The 22737-nt window shown below is 36.6% G+C and overlaps 1 protein-coding gene and 1 long non-coding RNA gene across 2 annotated transcripts; both read left to right on the top strand.

The window, feature by feature from the left end:
- Positions 1-3731: 3731 nt before the first annotated feature.
- Positions 3732-18781, top strand: LOC121244019. The gene is made up of 3 exons (XR_005936363.1): positions 3732-3742; positions 5029-5034; positions 18713-18781. It is a non-coding gene; the product is annotated as an uncharacterized LOC121244019 (long non-coding RNA).
- A 1194-nt stretch (positions 18782-19975) lies between these two features.
- On the top strand, positions 19976-22527 carry LOC121244840. Its single transcript, XM_041143056.1, has 3 exons — positions 19976-20199; positions 21429-21634; positions 22127-22527. Exons 1-3 carry the CDS (start codon positions 20098-20100, stop codon positions 22392-22394), a joined length of 576 nt encoding a protein of 191 aa, XP_040998990.1. The 5' UTR covers positions 19976-20097; the 3' UTR covers positions 22395-22527.
- The last annotated feature ends 210 nt before the right edge of the window (positions 22528-22737 follow it).

Below are 22737 nucleotides of genomic sequence, written 5' to 3'. Positions count from 1 at the left end.
ACTATTACAGATTACCTCAAATATAATCACTACTAACATAAAGAAAATACAAATTGAAACTTAATTAACTGAAATATAGTCACTACTGACATAAAGGAAATACCAATCAATTATTCGACATGTCGACTGTTGGGAATATAATAGTCACTCATGTTCAGTTAGATCTGCTTGGAGCTGATAATGTGCCGAGGTGTCTCTAATATTATGATGACGTTGGATGAAGTTCGTAAGCTCAGTTGTATGATTGCGCGAGAATTAGGGGACGTCATCATCAAGTTGATCATACTCAATGTTCGATTTCTCACTATCATCACGCTCGTCTTCAATGATCATATTATGTAGAATAACACATGCCTTTATTATATTGTTAGTTCCTTAACTTTCCACATTCGGAAAGGTCCACGAATGATTGCAAATCATTGTTGATGTACCCCGAATGTACGCTCGACATCTTTTCTTGCGGATTCTTGTGCTTTCACAAAAAAATTTTTCTTATTCCCTTGTGATGATGAAATTGTCTTGACAAAAGTTCGTCATTTGGGATAAATACCATCCGCAAGGTAATACCCCATCTCGTAGTGGTTGCCATTGATTGTGTAATTGACTAGAGGAGCACGCCCTTGGGCAAGTCATTTGAAAATAGAAGATCTCTCTAGCACATTAACGTCATTATTTGAACCAGGCATACCAAAACATGCATGTCATATCTAGAGATCATATGAAGCAACTGCTTCTAAAATAATAGTTGGTTCACAAATATGGCCGGAGTACATATCTTTCGAAGCTGCGAGACAATTTTTCCACTTCCAATGCATGCAATCAATGCTTCCCAGCATTCCTGGGAATCCCCGTTGTTCACCAACTGCAAGCAATCGAGCAATATCATTGGCATTTGGAGACCGCAAATATTTATCTGAAAAAATACTTACTATTGTCTCAAAGAATTTTTTAAGGCTCTCCATTGCGATGCTTTCACCAATATGTATGTATTCATCCATAAAATCTCCAGTAACCCCCAAATGCCAACATTCTAAGTGCTGCGGTTATCTTTTGCCTAGAAGATAAACCGAGTCTTCCGGCACTATCTCTTCTTTGGACAAAGTACAACTCGTACGACTCTACCTCATTTAGAATACGGAGAAATAGGGGACGACTCATTCGAAATCTCCTTAGAAATAGATTCGAGGGATATACTGGGTTTTTAGCAAAATAATTACAAAATAGACGCTCGTGCCCTTGAATATGATCACACCGAATAAACTTATGGCGTTGGCGATTGGCACGATGCCTCGATGACTGTCCATCGGTCTCGTCATTAAGAACAACATCTAACTCATCTTCAGATGATAAGTATATGAGCAATTTACGAAAGAATGTACGAGCCATTTGATGAAGGGAGTGAGATATCAGCGGAGACTGTTGAATTTCGGTTCTTTAAATCAAATGAGACTTGAGTTTGTGAGAATGTAAATGCAAGCAGAATGCGTATTTATAGAGGAAAAAAGTTACCGTTGCATGTATGACAAAAAATGTTACCGTTTGAGAGAAGACAAAAAAAGTTACCGTTAGAGAAAAGATAAAAAGTATTACCGTTGAAAGCAGGAGTTGAAGATGTTACCGTTGGAGGTAGGAGTTCAAAATATTACTGTTAGAGAATGCACATATTAAAAAAGAATTACTATTTTTATAATACGGATTTCGGTTTGAAAAATAATACTATATTCGGTAGTTAAAATCGTATAAGTATTTTGGAGAATATGATATTTGAAAAGAAGATAATAAGACAAAAGAGTTAGTAGTTAAGATTGTAAATGGAAGTGAGAAAAAAGTAATAAAGAAAGAATAGAGAAATATTATTTAATAGAATAGAGATAGAGATGGGAAATGAGATGTAGAAGGTTTTTGAAAGATGAGTAAAATTTAGGAAAAAAGTTTAGGAAATGTACTTTTTAGTTAAATTATAGGAAAAATTATGGAGAATCCAATGGAGATGCTCTCAGAGTGAATACAACAAATCTCTAGTCGCTAATATGGCTATTCCTAGTCTATATTATATAAGCTTTATAACATTCAATCTCAACATTTTTTTATAGAATTTTAATTTTTGTTCTCTTAATTTTTGTCTCACTTGTGCATTGTGATGGATCTGTAGAACATTGTTGGATTTTTTTATTAATTTGATCAACTTTGAATGAGTTCAATAATACTTTTTTTCCTCAAAGCTTTTGAATATATCTTTAACAATGCGCGCATACTCATATAAAAAAAAATACATAAATATGCGTGCTCTTATATTTACGTTGGTTGGTACTCTAAGAAAAAATTCTTGATTCGGCCCAATGACTCGTGAGTGGTTACAAATTAGGGAACCAAAATATTGCTAAATTGAGGAGATACGAACTCATTATTGGGTGGCTTTACAGTTACCGGCGGGAGCTTCTGCTAATGTATTGTATATGTTTATTTTTATTTTCTTACATTCATTTTTTTAACACATTTAAATACTTTTAAAAATAAAAAAATTTACAATATCATTAAAAAAATACTTACTTAATCACGAATTAAAAAAATAAAAATAAAATAAAAAAATCCCAACTGAAGCCCCTGCGGGAAGACTAGTATTTTCCTTTATTATTAGAAGACAAACTTAAACAGAATGAAGATATACGTAAATAAAAGGTAAACCTATTGGAGGGGACATTTGGACCCCTAGGCTTCGAGCCCATCTCCGAGGCTAAGCCCATCCATCACTAATGCTAAGAAGGCTAACTGGATGCTAAGGTCCACGGACAAGGGGCTCGTAACCACAATCATGAGACAAGATAACTCCGAAGAGCTAGAGATAAGACCCACAGTTAGACACAATTATCTATGAGGAAGATAACTCCTATGAAACAGGAGGTATCTTCTCCAATTGATAAGGGATCACGAAGGATAGGTACATGAGACTGGTGATCAGAGTTAGTCGTCATCATGCATCATCCTTCTATAAATAACTTGCTAGAGGTAACAAACATTTTCATATTCATTTTTATTTACACTTATCCTTATATTGTTAATGACTTAAGCATCAGAGTTTACACAGAGCGACTAGAGTCGTCTTTTCATTACTACAGGGGTATCCGTACGGTTAGTGGTGTGAAACACGTGCTTTACAGTGGTGCCATCTGTGAGATCCCTACAGACTTCAACGTGATTTTTACATACCAATCATCACGCGATCACAAGTTGACCGAGATCTAGGACCGAGTATGACAGAGGCAGAAGTAAAGTTAGTAGAAACGAAGGAAAGACTGAAACCAGTAGTAGCGGTTGTTGAACAATTGTAGAAGGAGAATGAGAAATTAAAACGACGCCTAAAGGAGATGCACACAGTGCCGGGGGGTTAATAGTGAAGAAATAGAGAAGAAAAAGATGCATGATGAGCTGTGCAGTTTGGTAGACAAGTACAAGGAGATGGCGAAGAGGATGTGTGGCTCCTCTTCTGTGAAGCAACTCCTCACACGTACGGATCTCCCTTACAGTGAGGAGGTCATGGCAGTCCCTCTACCGTCTAAATTCAAAGTGTCACAGATCAATCTGTACGATGGATCTAAAGATCCTATTGATCACCTCGAGAACTTTAAAACGTACATGACCCTCCATAGCTTCCCCGGGGAGGTGGCTTACCGCGCCTTCCTATTGACGTTGAAAGGGATAGCACGGGGTTGGTTCGGGACCCTTCGCCCCGAATCAATTAGCAGTTTTGAAGAGCTTGATAAGCAATTTCTCATGCAGTTTATGGCAAGCAGGAGGCGCCGCAAGCCAGCAGCTTACCTGCTAACCATAAAACAAAAGGAAGGGGAAAAGCTGAAGATTTACCTAACACACTTTTATAAAGAGAGGCTCACCACTGATGATTAGAATGAAAAAATTACCTTAACCGTGATATTGGGAGGAATCTGGCCCCGAAGCCCTTTCATGGCTGAGCTGGCCAAACGAACTCCATCTACATTAAGGGAATTCATGCACAAGCAAATGACGTCATTAATTGGAGGATACCTTGCATGCTCTGCTAGAACCACGAAAGCAGGAGACAAGATCAAATAACAGGAACCAAAACAGTTGTAAACACAAAGACAGAAAAACGAATGGACGAAGCCACCAAGATGACAAGCGAGACCGATACACCAGGCACCAAGACCATGGGCATCGACCGGTGCACAACAACCACAATGTACAGGAAAATAGGAAAAACTCAAGAAAGAATTCTCGCATGGCAAAGGCCAACACCATTACACCTACCACCAAAGCTACTCCCATTGGACCAAGGATTGCATCATCCTAAAGAAGCGAATTGAAGAAATGACTAGAAGTGGGGAACTAGAAAGGATGCTGGCTAACTACATCAAGCCACAAAGGGAGGAGAATCGCGAGACAAGGCAGAAGCCCTGTAACACCCCTTTCTCGTAGGCTAGGAATGTCACGTATTTTTCATAAAATAAACCCGGCAAAGAAATCTCATATTTCATAAATGAAATTAGAAATTTATTTTGTAGAAAAAGGGTCTAATAAAAATATCTTCCAAAACTATTAAATGAATAAACTGAATAAATTCATGTCATAAAAGTAAATTTTATTTTAGAAAAAGTCTAAAACTAAAATTAACTGCTCCTTATAATCCTGGTCTACCAGCTTGTATTCATCATTCTCATATAGGTGGTTAAAAATATAAAAATAAACTAAAATGAGTCGAAAACTCAGCAAGAAATCCATCACAACATAAACATAATAAAGATAAGGTTTTCATAAAAATTTTCATATTGAGAGTTTAAATTCATGACTATTCATACTGATGTTTATGCTATGCAAGACTAATTTAACTGAATTAATTAACTAATCTGACTGATTTATCTGATTTAACTGATTTATCTGACTGGCCAAACACACTTAACCCTGTGTGCGAGGTTGTGCACTGGCCCCACGTCCCGCGGCCGTAAGGGGAGCCGCTAATAACATTCTGGCATACTATGGTGGACCACGCTTGAGCCCGTGGTTTGCACATCCATCCTGAACCTGAATTGCATCGGTACCATGAATCTGAATAGCTATATTATTAACTGATCTGATCTTATTTTGCACTTGAATTTAAGATGGCTTACGTGTCTTATACACATGAGATGCATGACATTGCATACATAATCATAATTTCTGAATTTAAACATGATGTAGAATGACAAAATTGTATGCTATGCTGGATGACATGTTTGCATATGACATGAGTGGTGCATAAATAATTAGCTGGAAATGAACTGGCTTGCATAATACTTATTTATAAGCTGAACTGTGATGATCCTAATTTGTGATCAAATTACTTACCTCGTTGCGCTTCTTCTTGAATATCACTTTGTAACTCGACACCTATACGCAATAGCAACTATCACTAAATCTGTTTGGGAACAATATGTACTAATATCCTATTAAATTAAATTCACGTCGTAGAACATAATCAAATAAATATTCTGTTTATCACAAAAATCAATGAATACTGATATCTTAAATTATTTACAATACTAATAGCATATTCTCATTTTCAAAATATAACTTAGTATAATACTTTGAGATATGATCAATTCTATTAAAATAAGTAATAAAAACCTCAATTCTTAAAATAGGTTTCCTTTCTTAACAAAATTATTAAATTTTATAAGAAAACTAATAAATATTAATATTGTTTAATATTCTTAACATAATAAGTTATTAAAATTCTACTAAATAGACAAAGGAATATTAACAAAATATTAGACTCGATAATATACTTTAAAACATATTTCAAATTCTTTCAACACTTTCTTATAAGATGAGCATTTGACTAATATATTTATTTAATTAAAAACTTGGGTTTAAAATCATCAACCTAGTCTTAACTGAGAAAACAGTCCATTTAAAAATAACTAGAATAGTTTCTGTAAAAGTGTAACCTGGCCCATATTACTTTTAAAACATAAATCCATTTGAAAATAAGCCCAGCATACTTTGTCTCAGGAAAAGCACTGGCCGAATGGGCTTAGGCCCCAAAGGCCTATTATGAAACAAACAATCAGAGATTTAAAACCCATGGAAACAAAACAAAAAGAAACAGGCCGTGTGATAATAGAGGAATTCACCGAGAAAGGGAGAAGGTCACTGCGATGGTGGTCTGGGTGGCTAGCGGGGGTCACGGCGGCGCAATAGGAGACTCCTCTAAGTATGGTGGTGCGACGCAGAGAGAGTGAGGATCTGTTGAGCTGAAAAGCAACCGAGAGTGAGAGAGAGAACCGTAAAACCGAAAAGCTAAGGAGAGAAACTAGTGGTTGACGGTGGTGGGCTTATCGGAAGGGAGTGGACTCGACGGGGCTGTGCTGGTCGGCAGTTTCTGTGGCTGAGGAGAGGGCGGTCTGCTGTGGTGGCGGCTGGTTGATAGGATGGAAGTTACGGTGGCTGCTAGACAGAGTAAAAGGCTTATGCACAAGTGAGTTTTCTCGTACTTTCGTGTGTTTAAAACAGAGATTTTTTTGTGGGATTTTATAGACAATAGAGAGGATATATGGTAGGATTTTTCTGATGTGAGTTGGTCTCCTATTAGGACTCGGATTTACCAATTAAGAGATGAGAATGAGTATGAGGTTAGGGTTACAAATTTGAAAAAAAATAGGGATTAAACTTACGGGTTTGGGAGGTTTAAAGTGTTTAATTCGGAGGCTATATTCAAGAGATGAGATTCGGTGGAGATAAGGGGAACTAAGAATTGAATTCAAACAAAAATTCGTAAAATCTGATAAAATCTAGTAATAGTTATTAGAATAAAAAAAAATACAAAACCCTAGTGATTTCAAACAAAGGAAAATTATAATAGAAATTATTAAAATAACCAATATACAATATGATAAAACTATAATAATAATAAAAGAAAAAAAAAATTAACTAGGAAATTTACTTATATACCCTAAATCCAAAACTTGTATGTTACAAGCCCCAAGTGCCAGAACCAAAAGGAGTGGAGAAGAAATAATTCTCTGTGACCTAAGAGAGACGAAGAACAGGCCTCCAAGGTGAAATCCGCACAATAGCAAGTGGATTTGATGGGGCGGCGCCACGGCATCTGGCAGGAAGCCCACGCCCGCCGGGCAAGTATTCACGAGCTATACATGGCAGATAGGCCACATAAGTACCCCAGGGCAAAAGCAACCCTGACCATCTCATTCGAGGATGAGGACTACAAGGGAGTTATGTACCTCCACGACGATTCCTTGGTTGTTACACTGAAGATAGCCAACTACACGACCAGACGTGTCCTAATCGACAATGGGAGCTCTATCAACATCTTTTTCTGGGACGCATTCACTAGAATGGGGATAAGTGCCGACAAGTTATGACCATCACCGTCTCCACTAAAGGGATTCTCAGGAGAGGCTGTCCAACCTATCGGCGCCATCGCGCTCCTGGTAACAGCAGGGCAAGGCGCCCACACAGTCACTACTGAAATTACCTAAGTACCCCTGTAACGCAGCGGGAATATCTACCAATTCACTCAACAAATTGGTTAGTCGTCAAACATGCAATTAATTTGATAAACAATCAAATACATAAAATAAACGAAGTGCGTAACACCAAGATTGGTATCGAAGGGAAATCATTTAATGAACTCTTTAAAGGTAAAACCCTACGAGGCAGCCAAACCCAGAAAAATCAATTTTATTATTTGAAACTCAATTACAAGTAAAACTCAATTACAAAACCTTTGTCAATTGAGACTCTTACTTGACCAGACAAATGACCTATTTGTCTTATACTACAGTAGCAGCCAGAACCTCTGACGATCTTCAAACATTGACTTTTCTCCTAGAACTCCAGTGGCTGAACTCGATCACCTCAACTTCGACACGGAGTATGCACGCACTAAAAAAGAGAGATAAAACAAGAGAAAATTCTCTCACACTCAAGTACCACTCTCTGAGAGAAACAATATGAAAATTCTCTAAGAAATTTTTTCACCAAAATATACACTGTAAAGTGCTCTAGAAAATATGTAGATCTGAATCCCTACAGATCCTAACCAATAGAATCCCTTAAACAAACGATCTAAAAATCAATTCCAATTGCAATAGAATTCTGATGACGGAACAAATCTGATAGGAGTTTGATCTGCAATAGGACTCTGCTGACAGAATGAGTCTAGTAGGAATTTGATCTGCAGTAGAACTTTGATGACGGTCGTGAGGTCGTCTTCTGACGGAATTCTGACATTTCATGATAACTCTTCACTGCAGTAACAGATTTTAGATCAACCTCTTTTCTGGATAAGTGCAGATTTCTTGGGACTCAATTTTTCTACTTATGACTTATCTAAACAAGCTCTAGTACCTTCTAGATAAACTTAATATTGTTATAGATGAAGTCAATAAATAATTTACATTTATCCAAAATTACCAACTTAATGATAAGATAAACTCTATCATTTTAGTCACATAATTCTATATAAACTTATCAACTTAGTCACCTAATCCTAATCAAACTTTAACATCTACAATCTTTCCTTTTGGCAGATTGGTGACAAAGTCAACTTGAGGAATATCTTGCATCTACAATCTCCCCTTTGGCGGATTGGTGACAAAACTAATTTGATGAATGTAAAGTGTACCTGAAACAAACACAACCAGCAGATCAAGATCTCGTGAAGAAAATCTTAATACAGTAATGAGAAGAAATAACATAGAACACTCTTTGAAATTAATCTCAACAAAATCAAAGGTTAGACGTAATATAAACCTACTAAAATAGTATTCTAGTTATCATCAATAACCATGTTCAATACTTAGTTCTCCCCCTCAATATTTTTCTGCTCCCCTTCAAGTATATAGTTGCTCCCCCTCAATCTCTCCCTTTTTTTTTCAGCAATACACTTTCTTTACTTATTCATTCAACTCCCCCTCAGCTCGTTCAACTCCCCATCAACAATACAATTAAATCTCCTCCTTTTTGTTACTAATATGACAAGACTCATAAGATAATAAATATCACTTATATGAGTCGAGATTAATACACTAAGGAAGACATGAAGAACAACTCCCATGTGTCTTAACTTTTCATGGATTAAACGCACATGATATATGAGTATGATGCAAGTAAAATCATGACAAAATGAATTAATTAACTTGGTTGAGACATAAAAACAAACACTTGGTGGACATTAGTTTAAAACCGACATGAATAATCCCAGCATTGACTCATACCTCAATATATTTTATATTTTCATATTTATTTTATATAAACCAAAATAAATAAATAATAAGAATAAGTTTTAATAAAAAAATTTATTTTTATATATATAAGCAATGAGGCAAGTAACATGCCTAGATGCATCTTAGTTCAAAATATAGTGTCACTCACAAAAAAAATTTAATAGAGTACACTCTCTTATTTGCAACAATCACTATGGATGTTCACACCTCATAAGATCATCAATGTCAAAGTTCATATGAGTGTGTAAGTGAGCAAACTTATATAGAAAAGTAACTCTTTATTTCTTTTTCTTTTCAATATATTTTTTATAATATTATTCATGAGTATTTTCTTCTTATAGATGCTCCTAAATGTTTGTCACTTACTTCAAAAGTCAAACTTTATGCTAGGGCCTAGATACATGAGCATCTCCTCCAAACACTAGTTTGCACAACCCATTTCATGTCCATTTTTGTTGCTCATCTTTTTCTACAATGATTTGAGCCACGATTATTTTTGTAAGGACTCAAGGGATAGATCCATGCATGGTGTTTGTCTTTTTCCGCAATGATATAACACAGACTTTTTTCTATATGGATCAACTATTTGTGTTTGGCAATGGAAGATCTCTTTATTATTGTACTAGATTCAACTAGTATTAGTGAATTCAAGGCATAGACTCTTTATGGTGATTATCTCAATAATAAATATGGAACTTAATTATAAGGTACATATACATAAGTTTCTCATAGTGCTTTGTAAATGAACTTTGTCAAGATGACCCAAAGGGTTAGTATGCACAAAATGAACTGCACAAAGTAGAGAGATGCATAAGTTCAAAAATTTATTTTGTGGGAACACATGTGCTCAAAATTTTGACATATCAAGCATGCATTTCCCAAAAAAAAGAAACAAACCAAAAAAATAATGTATTTTACCCTGAAAAACAAAAGCATAAAGCAAAAACTAAACAAAAAGGCATGTCCTAGACTAGTGATATGCAAGGAATGCAAGAACATGCAAGTAGTCCTATCGCTTAATGTCGCAAACATTTTCATCTAAAAACTCTAGGAAAACTTCCAATAATCATAGTTTTCCTCATCAATGTGTGACGGGATATATAATGACGACGATATGATCTACAAGAACACAGATCACACTCGGATGAGAGAACCATGCTCTGATGTCAATTTAAATTACCTAAGTACCCCTGTAACGCAGCGGAAATATCTACCAATTCACTTAACAAATTAGTTAGTCGTCAAACATGCAATTAATTTAATAATTAAACAATAAAATAAAATAAATAAAATGCATAACACTAAGATTGGTATCGAAGGGAAATCTTTTAATGAACTCTTTAAAGGTAAAATCTTACGAGACAGCCAAACCCAGAAAAGTCAATTTTATTATTTGAAAATCAATTACAAGTAAAGCTCAATTACAAAACTTTCGTTAATTGACACTCTTACTTGACCAGACAAATGACCCATTTGTCTTCTACCGCAGTAGCAGCCAGAATTCTGACGATTTTTAAACATTGACTTTTCTCCTGGAACTCCAGTGGCTGAACTCGATCACCTCAACTCCGACACGGAGTATGCACGCACTCAAAAAGAGAGATAAAATACAAAACAATTCTCATTTTCTCACACTCAAGTACCACTCTCTGAGAGAAACAGTATGAAAATTCTCTAAGGAATTTTCTCACCAAAATATACACTGTAAAGTGCTTTAGAAAATATCTAGATCTGAATCCCTTCAGATCCTAACCAATAGGATCCCTTAAATAATCAATCTGAAAATCAATTTCAATTGCAGTAGGATTCTACTAACGGAACAAATCTGATAGGATTTTGATCTGCAATAGGACTTTGCTGACGGAATGAGTCTGGTAGGAATTTGATCTGCAGTAGAACTCTACTGACGGTCGCGAAGTCGTATCCTGACGGAATGCTGACATTTCGCGATAACTCTTCACTGCAGTAACAGATTTCAGATTAACCTCTTTTCTGGATAAGTGCAGATTCCTTAGGACTCGATTTTCCCACTTATGACTTATCTAAACAACCTCTAATACCTCCTAGATAAACTTAATATTGTTATAGATAAGTCAATAAATAATTTACATTCATCCAAAATTACCAACTTAATGATAGGATAAACTCTATCATTTAAGTTACCTAATCCTATATAAACTTATCAACTTAGTCACCTAGTCCTAGCCAAACTTTAACATCTACAACTACCATGACAGATTTCTTAGTAGTCAAGGCCCCATCATCTTACAACGACGTAGTACGACGCCCGACCTTCAATAACCTAAAGGCAGTTACCTCCACATACCACCTTAAAGTGAAGTTCCCAATAGAGGCAAGAGTCAACGAAATCTGGGCTGAGCATATATTGGCTCGAGAGTGTTACGTCCAAGAATTGAAGACAGGGGTGCCAGCAGTATGTGTGGTAAGTAGCTCGAGGGGAGGCCCGCCACTGCCACCCTCGCCGCCACCACCACTCGTAAACGAAGAACCGAACATGGAAGCTAGGAATGAAAAGGATTTGTTGCAAGCCGAAGCGAACGAACCTTTAGGGATAATGCAACAGCACTCAAACTGCCCAAATGCCACAACAAAGGTTGGTACGAACCTCCCACCAAAGTATCAAGAGGCCTTGAAGTAGTTATTGATTGAACATAGTGATTTATTTGCCGGGAGCCACGAATATATGCCTGGGATCGATAATTCAATCATAGAGCACAACCTTTGCGTTAATCCAGAGGCTAAGAAAGTGTGGTAGAAGAGGAGGTCATTTAGCACAGAGAAATGCACGATCATAGCAGAGGAAATAGATAGACTTTTAGCATCGGGCTTCATACGGGAGGCACACTACCCGGAATGGCTCTCCAACATGGTACTAGTAAAAAAAAACCAATGTCAAATGGAGGATGTGCATGGACTTCACCGACCTTAATAAAACTTGTCCCAAGGATAGTTTTCCACTCTCCCGAATTGACATCATCGTGGAAGCCATAACTGGACACCAATTTTTGAGCTTTATGGATGCCTACTTTGGGTACAATCAAATCAGGATGAACAAGGTGGATGAGGAGAAGACGACGTTCATAACCGACAGAGGACTCTACTGTTATCGGGTAATGCCTTTTGGACTGAAGAATGTCGGGGAAACATACCAAAGGTTGTTAACTGGATGTTCAAGCACCAGATTGGGAAAACTATGGAGGTGTACATAGATGAGCTACTAGTGAAAAGTAAAGAAGCCACCCAGCACTTAACAGATCTTAAGGAGTCCTTCGTGGTGTTGTGAAAATACAAGATGAAATTGAACTCGGCCAAATGCGTGTTCGGAGTAAACTCGAGCAAGTTCCTGGTATTCATAGTCTTGCAAAGAGAAATAGAAGCCAACATTGAGAAGATAGAAGCAATTTTGGAAATGGTGCCACCCCGAATCATCAACGATACTCAGCGCCAAGCAGGAAAAATAACAACCTTAAACAGGTTCGTATCGCGGTCCACGGATAAATGCCTCCCCTTTTTTGAGTTCTAAAGCAGGAGCACCCTTGGAATGAAGAGTGTGACCAAGCCTTTAAAGGACTGAAAAAGTATTTGGCCAGCCTGCCCCTATTGAAACAGCCCAATCAATGGGATATTTTGTACGTTTACTACACAAGCCGTGCTCTATGAGGCGCCGAAGTTAGATACCCGCGAATGGAGATGTTGGCATTCGCACTAGTAGTAGCCGCTAGAAGACTACAACCGTACTTCCAGGCCAACCCCATAAAAGTTCTGAAAGAAAATCCTCTCGGAAGGGTACTGCAAAAACCAGACTCCTTTGGGTGTCTGGTCACATGGTCAATAAAACTCAGCGAGTTCGAAATCAGCTATGCACCCTGAAACGTAGTTAATGGCCAAGCCCTCGCAGATTTCGTGGCTGAGTTCAGCGGGTTCCCCGTAGAAATCATGGCTCCCCCTACAGGCCGACCCTGGACAGTGTTTGTCGATAGGTCAGTATGCCGAGCAGGGGGCGGCATAGGGGTACATATCATCATAGAAGCAAAACAAAAGCATTATTGTATGGCGATGCTCACCTTCAAGACCACCAATAATGAGGTGGAGTATGAAGCCTTCATTGCAGGATTATCCGCCACCAAGGCACTAGGCACCAATCAGGTAGCGGTTAAAACAGATTCCCAAATAGTGGTGAACCAGGTCACAGGGGCCTACGCCACTAAAAGGGAAAAGCTTAAGAAATACCTCGAGCAAGTACTAGCACTACGTGACCAATTCGAATACTTCTTTATAATGCAAATTTCAAGGGCGGACAACTCAGTGGAGGATAGGCTAGCAAAGGTGGCATCGACCAGGGACGATGCATAGTTACCATGGGAAGTACAGAGGAGGCTGATAGAAGTACCAATTGTTGGGATCTTGGTAGCACAAATGGGACCCGGGACACCAGAATGAGCCATTGAAATAGAAGACTATCTGCAGACAGGGAAGCTCCATGAAAGAAAGGAGGCAGCAAGGAAGATTAAGAGGAAAGCGGTGCAGTTTGCAAAATCAATGGTGTCCTATACAAAAAGGGCTTCGCAACACCCTTACTAAGGTGCATCACCCGAGGAAGCACAGTATGTACTCGCAGAGATACACGAGGGCTTCTGTGGTAACCATTCCAGCGAGAAGGAGTTAGTAAGGAAAGCCCTAAGGACAAGGTACTACTAGCCCAACGCCCTTAGGGAAGCCAAACAGTTTGCTAGGAGATGCACCCAGTGCTAGGCGTAATCCCCAGTTCCGCACTGCCCACCAGAAAATCATCATCCGTCACCTCCCCATGGCCCTTCGCCCAGTTGGGAGTCGACTTGGTTGGACCATTCCCACCTGGAAAGGGAAGAGTGAAACACATGATTTTGATTAGGCTAGATGTCCCAACACTCGCCGTTCCACCACCGGATATTTCATTCAGTTAGGGACCAGTCCAATCTCATAGAGTACAAAGAAATAGACTACAGTAGCAAGGTCTTCCGCTGAAGCTGAATGTCAAGCTATGGTCGTCACTACCTGTGAACTCACCTGGTTAAAGCAACTTCTCACTGATCTTGGAATTTCTCATCTCGAGTCCTTCACCTTACATAGTGACAACCAATCCACTCTCTACATTGCACACAACCCCATGTTCCATGAGTGTACCAAATACATTGAGATCGATTATCACATTGTTCGTGATAAAATTCGCCCGGGCCTTCTTACAGCCTTTCACACTTCTTCCACTGAACAATTTGTCGATATCTTCACCAAAGCCTTAGGACGGAAACTTTTTCATCATTTTGCACGCAAGTTAGGTATTACAGATCTTCATACGCCAACTTGAGGGAGAGTATTGACAATTGCTATATATTGTCAATTGCCATATTTTTCAGATTTTTCATCTCTAGAAAATCAATCACCTTAATTCTAGGAATCTGTCTAATTTGTATAATTAGTCTACTTACCTTTGATACATGTTTCCATACTTAGTCTAATCCTTGTAATTAGTTCCATAATTTTTGTAATTAGAAAATCATTCCCTTACATACAAAGTTTCCATACAAAGTTAGCCTTCTATGGCTATATATATGTAACGTTTCTCATTGTAAAAATCAAGTTATGTGAATGAAAGTTCGAATATTTTTCAATTTTAACAAAATTTGAGAGAATGAACAAGACATCAAGTTTATTAGCAATGGGATAAAGTCACGTATAACAACTGAAATACTCTATAAAAAGAAATAAAATATCGAAAACAATTAAAAAAATAGTAGCAGATGGACCCCAAACATTGGCATACTCAAGATCGAAAGAAAATTGAGAACCTGACACTGAATTAGGGAACACTAAAATTGATGAATTTTGGCAGCTTGGTAGCAGGAACAAACACTATTCACTTTATTAGACTTAAACTAGAAGTTGAGACTTGGACAATAATGCACTGACGACTCTTGAGGAGTACAGATGGTCAAATCGTAAATACCATTTGGATATTCCATGGATAGTCCGATCATGACTACCGTATTATGGCTCAGGTTGTTCACCCAGATGCAATTTTGTATACCCGGATATACATATACATATATATATAGATATGTATATATATATATATAATATATACATATACATACACACACAACTTTTAAAGGGCATTTATATAAGTGAGCATCCCAGAAGTAAAAGGAACTAGGAGTCTGTTTAATATATAAGCAAGAGAAGTCAGTATTTTTAACACTTCAGCAAGAAGCATTCATATCCATTAACAAGGAAATAGTTGCCTCTATGTTTAATGGTGACCGAGACCAGTATAGATGTTAGGTTGAGATAGTAACGAGTATAGAAAAAATTAACTTTATAGTATGGCGTATCACATCAAGCCATGTTACCTTGTGAGTTTATTGTCATGTGATTTATTTGTATTTAAAGTATTTCTTTAAAAGCAAAAAACGTCATTTTTCACTCGCTAAAGATCGGATAACTATTCTCTTGTGATGAAGACAGGAAAGCTAATTAGGACCTTACATGGTTGTCCAAATTCGAGTGTAAATATGCTCAACATTGGCAAAAACTGGATCAGACAGAAGGAATCATTAATGAAAAAGAAAAAATGGGTGAAGATGGAAAGGCACAAACAGGGGAAAGATGAACATATCTCAAATACAACTAGGGGAAGATTATACTACCACCCAACCCCACACAAGACTTGCAGCCCTGCATATTGAAGGCTTTGTTTCATGTTTAAGGTGGAGTTATTTTAAAAGTAAAAAACTACTTTGCCTCTTAATTTGACTGCTCAAGTTGACTGCTAGACAATTTTTTTTTTACTTAGTGATTAATGAAGTGATTTAAAATATATTGGTTTATTTTTTATTTTTTTAAAATATTTAGATATATTAAAAAAATGTGATTAGAAAAATAAAAAAAAAAAAAAAAACACTAGCAGTCAAAGAGAGCAGGCTACCCTGGGTGGCAGAGTAGCCCAACTCATTTTAAAAATAGAAATCAGGTTTCGAGTATGGGGTTTTTATCTAGTACCCTCATTCTTTACCAGTATTCGTCTTTGGGTTTTGGGTATTGGACGGATGGGAATCCGATTGTCGGTCCAAGTAACCATCCATGTGAACTCGGTTATTTGGATTGTTTCTCGAGTTCGGAAACGAATTGGAAAAAAATCTTTTCTGAACTCGAGAAACAATCTAGCCTAGATTAACAGTCTTAATTGTGATTAAATTTTATATATATATATATATATATAAAATGGTAGAAAGTTTCGAACTCAAATTTTTCTTTTGAAAAATCGGATCATATGCCATTAGGCTATTAAGCTCTTGACAATAATGGCTTAACTTAATTAGCACGATTTTGCCACTCACAAGATAGTCCAGTAGACTATCCACACGTGAGTGTGTGAATATTTTCAAGTTTTTTAAAAAAAAAAAAAATACTTTCGTCACAAAGAGATTACACAAAAGTAAACTCATAAACTGATGTAGTACGTCAAATTATAAATTTACTTTTATTGTAAAATAAATTTAACAGATCACATAAAATTATATAAATTTATAGGTTTATTTTTGTATACTCCATTTATGTATGGAGCACTTCTCTTCAAGAAATCCTTTTGTCAAGACTTTGTTAACTTATGGTTATGGTTATGATCGTCATGATGAATCAAAAGACAACAATTGTCATCTTATGCAGTCTAACATTTAAGAATTTTAAAACATACATATAATATTTTTTTTTTTAAATCTTGTCACATGACATATTAGGGAAAAGTCTTCTTATAAACAAGTTTGCGCACCAATTCTGACATGTAAGGCATCCGTTTAATGAAACGGTACAAATTGAGATGAAAATATTTTTTGTGAGATAGAGAACCTTCTTCTTCTCTCAAGATTTTCATTCTTATATTTATTTTTAATAAAAAAAAAATATGTCAACGTCGATACACAATTTGTGCACCAAACCACTTGTATTATTAGAGCATTGACATTAGTTCCATGTAATCCATATTCAAAATTTGATAAAAAAGTATATGTTTTCTATAAATCCAAAACGTCCCTATCCATAACTCCAAATTAGATTAGCTATTAGATTCATCAAAATAATAATATAATATTATTTTTTAATAATAATATTTTTAATTTTTTTCATATTTTATAATTACACTAACCATATACTAATTAAAGTAACCATAGTCATTGCAGTAATAGAACAGGTAAATATTTGCAAAATGTCATGCACAAAAATTTGGAGAAAATGTTATGATATTGTATAGAAATTAAAGTAAAAGCTCTTCCAAATTGCCTACTTAAAAAATGAGTGGATTGCAATAGCCGAATTGTCTCATCACACCAAACTGGATTCTACTTTCGAGTGTATCAATCACAGAAGACGCTCGAACATATAAATATTAGTTACTCATGTTGGAGTAGTAAATTAGTAAATCAATACAAATTTGTAGTATTTTCATTCATTCATGAGCATCAATTGCTTCCAACATAGATAACAAATGAAACAAAGAACTCCCTCCATTCATTAGTCAGAACAAAAATCGGGTCATCATCCTCTTACTCTTTTAATTCCTCATAGTTATGATCTTGTAACATCCTATTTCAACACCACCATGAAAGACCAATTGAATAAGAAAAAGCAAATGGAAAATATTGTTGTAACTATTAGGAATCTTTTTTATGTAGAACAATCGAACTAATAATGAATGTGTTTATGCTAAAGGCAAAGCTTGTGAATCACTTTTTTCTATTAGACATTAACAAATAAAGAAAAAGACATTAGATATTCAAGAATCCAACTACTACCATTGCCACAATTGACTTCTTTTGTGCAGTCGAGGAATTGGTTCTCTTTCATATTTAGACAAGAAAACTAGCTTGGGTTACATGGAACATGTTCTAATTGACAAACAGATTCTAAAGGTATTCTCTCGTTTAGACCAACTACTCTGAACATTTATAGAACGTTTTATTGAACAAGGGTCTTAGTTTTGTAGCACCACGGATGATGAAAGGATGCAAAGTGCCAAACCTTTGTAATCATGGCAACCAAAGCAAGCATGAAAATTCAATTGAGAAACAAGTCTCGTTAGTCATATAAGTTCAAAAATCAAAGGTCTTGTACAGGAAACAAAACAAATTCCATTTTCAGCAAGAGAACTTCCAACAAGGGCTTCTAAAAAATCAACAAATTACCTCTTTTTTCGACTTGCTCTAGCAGCTAACATTTTTCTCTCAATGAACTATCTCTAACTCAACCCTTCCCACAAGCCCCCTTACCAATAACAACGTACTTAACCCATTACACAAGCCTTCCTTTACAATCAAAAAATCAATTTATTTTTTAAAGCTAAACTTAATAATAAAGTGTGAGCAACTTATATAAAAGGATGTTAATTTTAAATTTTACCATAGTGTTGTTTTTAACACTCATCATCAGAACAGAGAGTGGCCCAGTGATGAATTCCTCTTCCTCATTCTTCCTAGCCTGTCGCAAACAGTTTGGTTGAGCAGAAGTCTATGTTGAAAACTGAAATGATAAGCTTAGATCAGTACAAGGAAAAATTCTACTTGCTAGACTCCACAGAAAAATCTTATTGCAGACAAATATTGCACTACAACACAGTTACACAGTGACACATACTAATAAAACAATATAAAAACTCTTTTTGAAATTCAGTGCCAGTTATAACTACTCTTTGTAGCTCTAATTGGTTAATGGTTGTTATACATAAATTGAAGACCTGCAGGGGATTCTCGCTCGGGTTCAGAGAGAGATGCATGCTTCATTTGTGTGGCTATTTTAACAGGTCTTTTCTCATACTCCCACTCTAATGGTGTACGCAATGATTCTCCTCGCGAATTTCAAAGTTTCATGGGGAGCATAACAATGTTGCGTTCGCAATCTCGCCGCCATTGGTGTCATTTTCAACGACGATCGAGATGGCTTTGATAGTTGAAATCAATCAGGACCATACATACCAAAAGTTTGATTTTTTAACAATTAATGGAGATTTAATTTTGTTAGACGAAGATGAACTGGTGACTCACAGCAAAGGAAATAAATAGCTTGGTGAAAAAAAAAGATAGAGGAAAATGGAGTGAATAGATAGAGAGAAAGAAAGGGAATTGGAAATTTCGGACTATTGGGAGGGAAGGAAGACAGAAGAAAATAAAGGGGAGAAAGAAACAAATTCACGAGCTAAAAATGATGATTTTGTTAATAAAATAATAAGGATAGCAATTAACTAACTTGAAGAAATGTATTATAGTTCAAAATTTCAGATTTTGAACTACGATAAATTTAATGCAGTAATTTTAAAATTAAATTGATCAAATATTAAAGATTGGACCGATAGAAATTATTAATGTCGAATCAAATAATAGGAAAAGAAAAAAAAAAAAAAAGTTTTGACGATAATCATCGTCAAGACGACTGTATGGGAAGCCATTTCACACTAGGCAATCTTCAAGCTGAAACACCCACTCACATGGTCCTGTCGTGGTGTAACTCGCGCTCACCCACCCAACCAAGACGAGGTTTTCTTATGGCTTGTCTCATCAGTTCCTCCATGCGCGTGGGTCTAAGATTCGGCTTCTTTTTCAACACAACAACATTCACTGCTTTTCTTGTCGCCTGCCCACAAAGTTTAGTAAAGTTCCCTCACTGTCTCACGCTTTTTATCACTACTCAGTGGCTTTTTACCTGCTGAGTTGCTTAGATCTCTCTCTCTCCCCCTCTCTCTCTCTCTCTCTCTCTCTCTCTCTGATATTCTGCTTTCTCTCTCTTTGGGGAAGAGATGGGAGAAGGAAAGGGTTCGACCCTGGTGCACCTTCTGGTGGTTGTTCTATGCTTAGTGGCCTTCGGGTTCGCCATTGCTGCTGAGAGACGAAGAAGCGTAGTAAGCCACTTCCTCTCCTTTTACTTATCAAGCTTTACTCTTTCTGTGCTCTAATTGCAGTAGGTTTATTCTCATTTCTTGTATGATCTCTTTCTCAGCATATTAGAATTTTTTTTTTTTCCGTTCATGGTTTGTTTTTTCTTATTCTTTGTTTCTCGTTTCCGAGATTTGTTTACTAGATAGCAGAGATCTGCTTGTTTAGGTGTGGGTTTATTGTTGTATCTGCTCAAGGGTTTTGTGTCACATTTTTCTTTAAGAATTCCTATATTCTTCACTGGGAAAAAGTAGCATTTCTTTTTGACGGGTTGCCCTCTGACTTCTTTTTAATCATTGTTCTCTGATCTTGGGGTGACCTGTCAGCTCAAAACATGAAGATTGCCGTGTTTTTTGGTGTGGTTGGTTATGTCCCACATTGGTTTTTAGTAGGGATGATATCATATTGCTGATATGTAAACCCATTGGTTTTAACCTCTTTTATTATGTTGGTGTGCCAACATGTTTATTTATTAAGCCCTCACAAGGATATTCCTCCGAAAATTTATGTATATTTGACATTACTGATTGGGATATAGATTATTTTCTGGATTTTCCAGATTAGAGGTTTTTCCTACTTGTAGCCTTAGGCTTTTAGGTCCTATAAAATTTAAAACTTCTTTTGGATTGAGATTTTATTTCTGTGATCATCCTCACATTAGCTCTGTGGAAGTTGATTGATTTCTTGCTTGAGCATGCTGTTAAGTGTCTGGATTTCCTGCATTATGGGGACGAGAGTTAGAAATATGTTGCTGTGCAAACATATTTCCAATTACTCGTGAAATGTATATAGTTCGAGAGCTTATAATTCTTGAGTGATAAGATGAAATCGTATTTAAATACTTGGCTTTTTACTTTGTTTGGGGCCTGGCGTTCATCATCTGCTTTGCACTTATCAAAGGTGGGTGGGTAATGGTCCAGCTAGGCAAAGTAAGGCGAAGCATCAACTACACCAATAGCCAAGATTTTATTTGGTTTGTACTTCCATTGGTTGTGGCCGAGCCTTCCCTGTCTTTATAGTTTGTACACAAATGAACATATTTCCTTCCTTCCATCCTCTGGTGATTGATGGAAGTTTGTGTTGAACAGAAACCATGCATCTTGAAACCTTTAAGTGTAATTTGTATCGGAGTGCAGTCTGTATTGCTTATTATTTGTCAAAAATGTCGACTGAGGAACTTATTTTTCTAAAACAGGGCCATATAGTAGAAGATACTCGAACAAATTCAAGTTACTGTGTTTACAACTCAGATGTTGCAACTGGTTATGGAGTGGGTGCTTTCTTGTTCCTTCTTTCTGGTGAATCTTTACTCATGGGTGTTACAAGGTGCATGTGTTTTGGGAGACCTTTAGCCCCAGGTGGCAACCGAGCGTGGTCTATTATTTATTTTGTCTCGTCCTGGTGAGTATCTGGTTTTTCTTGTTAACACTTTCACTCTCTCTCTCTCTCTCTCTCTCTCTCTCTCTCTCTCTCTCTCTCTCTCTCTCTCTCTCTCTCTATGCTATTCATTCATGCTGCTGTGGTGTTTACTTGCTTTCCCCGTTCATTTCCTATCTGGATCAGATAAATCTGTAGTCTCTGAAAGCCAACCTATGCAAATTATAGCGTGCCTCATCAGGGTCCATTGTAGGCGTATTTTATGTGAGGGCATTCTGACTGGGTGCTCCCCACCCGGTACTCATCCCCTGCTTTTTTTTTTTTTTTTTTCCAAAGATTGGTACAAAGAAATGCTATGTTTGGTGAAGTGTTGAGAGAATTGGGATATTTTCTTATTATAATTTGTTAGAGGAGTAATTTGACTCTTTAACTTGTGTATCTGACCTTAGGATAATTTTCTCAAAAGAAAACTTATTGATACCCAAGATGTTCTAGTTACATTTTATGCATCTGCAGGTTGACTTTTCTGGTTGCTGAAGCATGTCTAATTGCGGGCGCAACGAGGAATGCGTACCACACTAAGTATCGGTCAGTGCTTTATGCTCAGAACTTCTCATGTGAAATGTTGCGGAAGGGTGTTTTCATTACTGGAGCAGTGTTTGTGGTTGCAACAATGATTCTCAATGTGTATTACTACATGTACTTCACCAAAGCAACTACCACTGAGGTGGCTCATAAAACCAATCGTGCCAGCTCAACTGTTGGAATGGCTGGATATGCATAATAGAATATAAACGAACGAAACCGGATGGCATGTTAGTTTTGCATGTTGTTGAATTGGTGTGCAATTCTTCTCTGATTGTAATTTGCTGGTCTACAGATACATTTTGCTTATCCAATGATATACAGTTTTATTATGGATGCTAGTTCTACAGAAGGCAAGGTGCATTTCATCTTCCTGATAATTAGGTAAATGAAGATTTCGAAAAGTTTATATCATTTTCATCAAATAAAGTGAAATGGCAATATGACAAAACTTCTTTGTGGTCTTTCTGGAAAACAATTGGATTACAAACCATAAAAAATCTCCTCAATTCAGTTTTGTGATCTTTGATTCTGATCACTAA

Source organism: Juglans microcarpa x Juglans regia, chromosome 8S (assembly GCF_004785595.1).
Source record: "Juglans microcarpa x Juglans regia isolate MS1-56 chromosome 8S, Jm3101_v1.0, whole genome shotgun sequence".
Classification (NCBI taxonomy): domain Eukaryota; kingdom Viridiplantae; phylum Streptophyta; class Magnoliopsida; order Fagales; family Juglandaceae; genus Juglans; species Juglans microcarpa x Juglans regia.
Note: the sequence above shows the minus strand (reverse complement) of the source record. Positions and strands in the feature narration are given on the sequence as shown.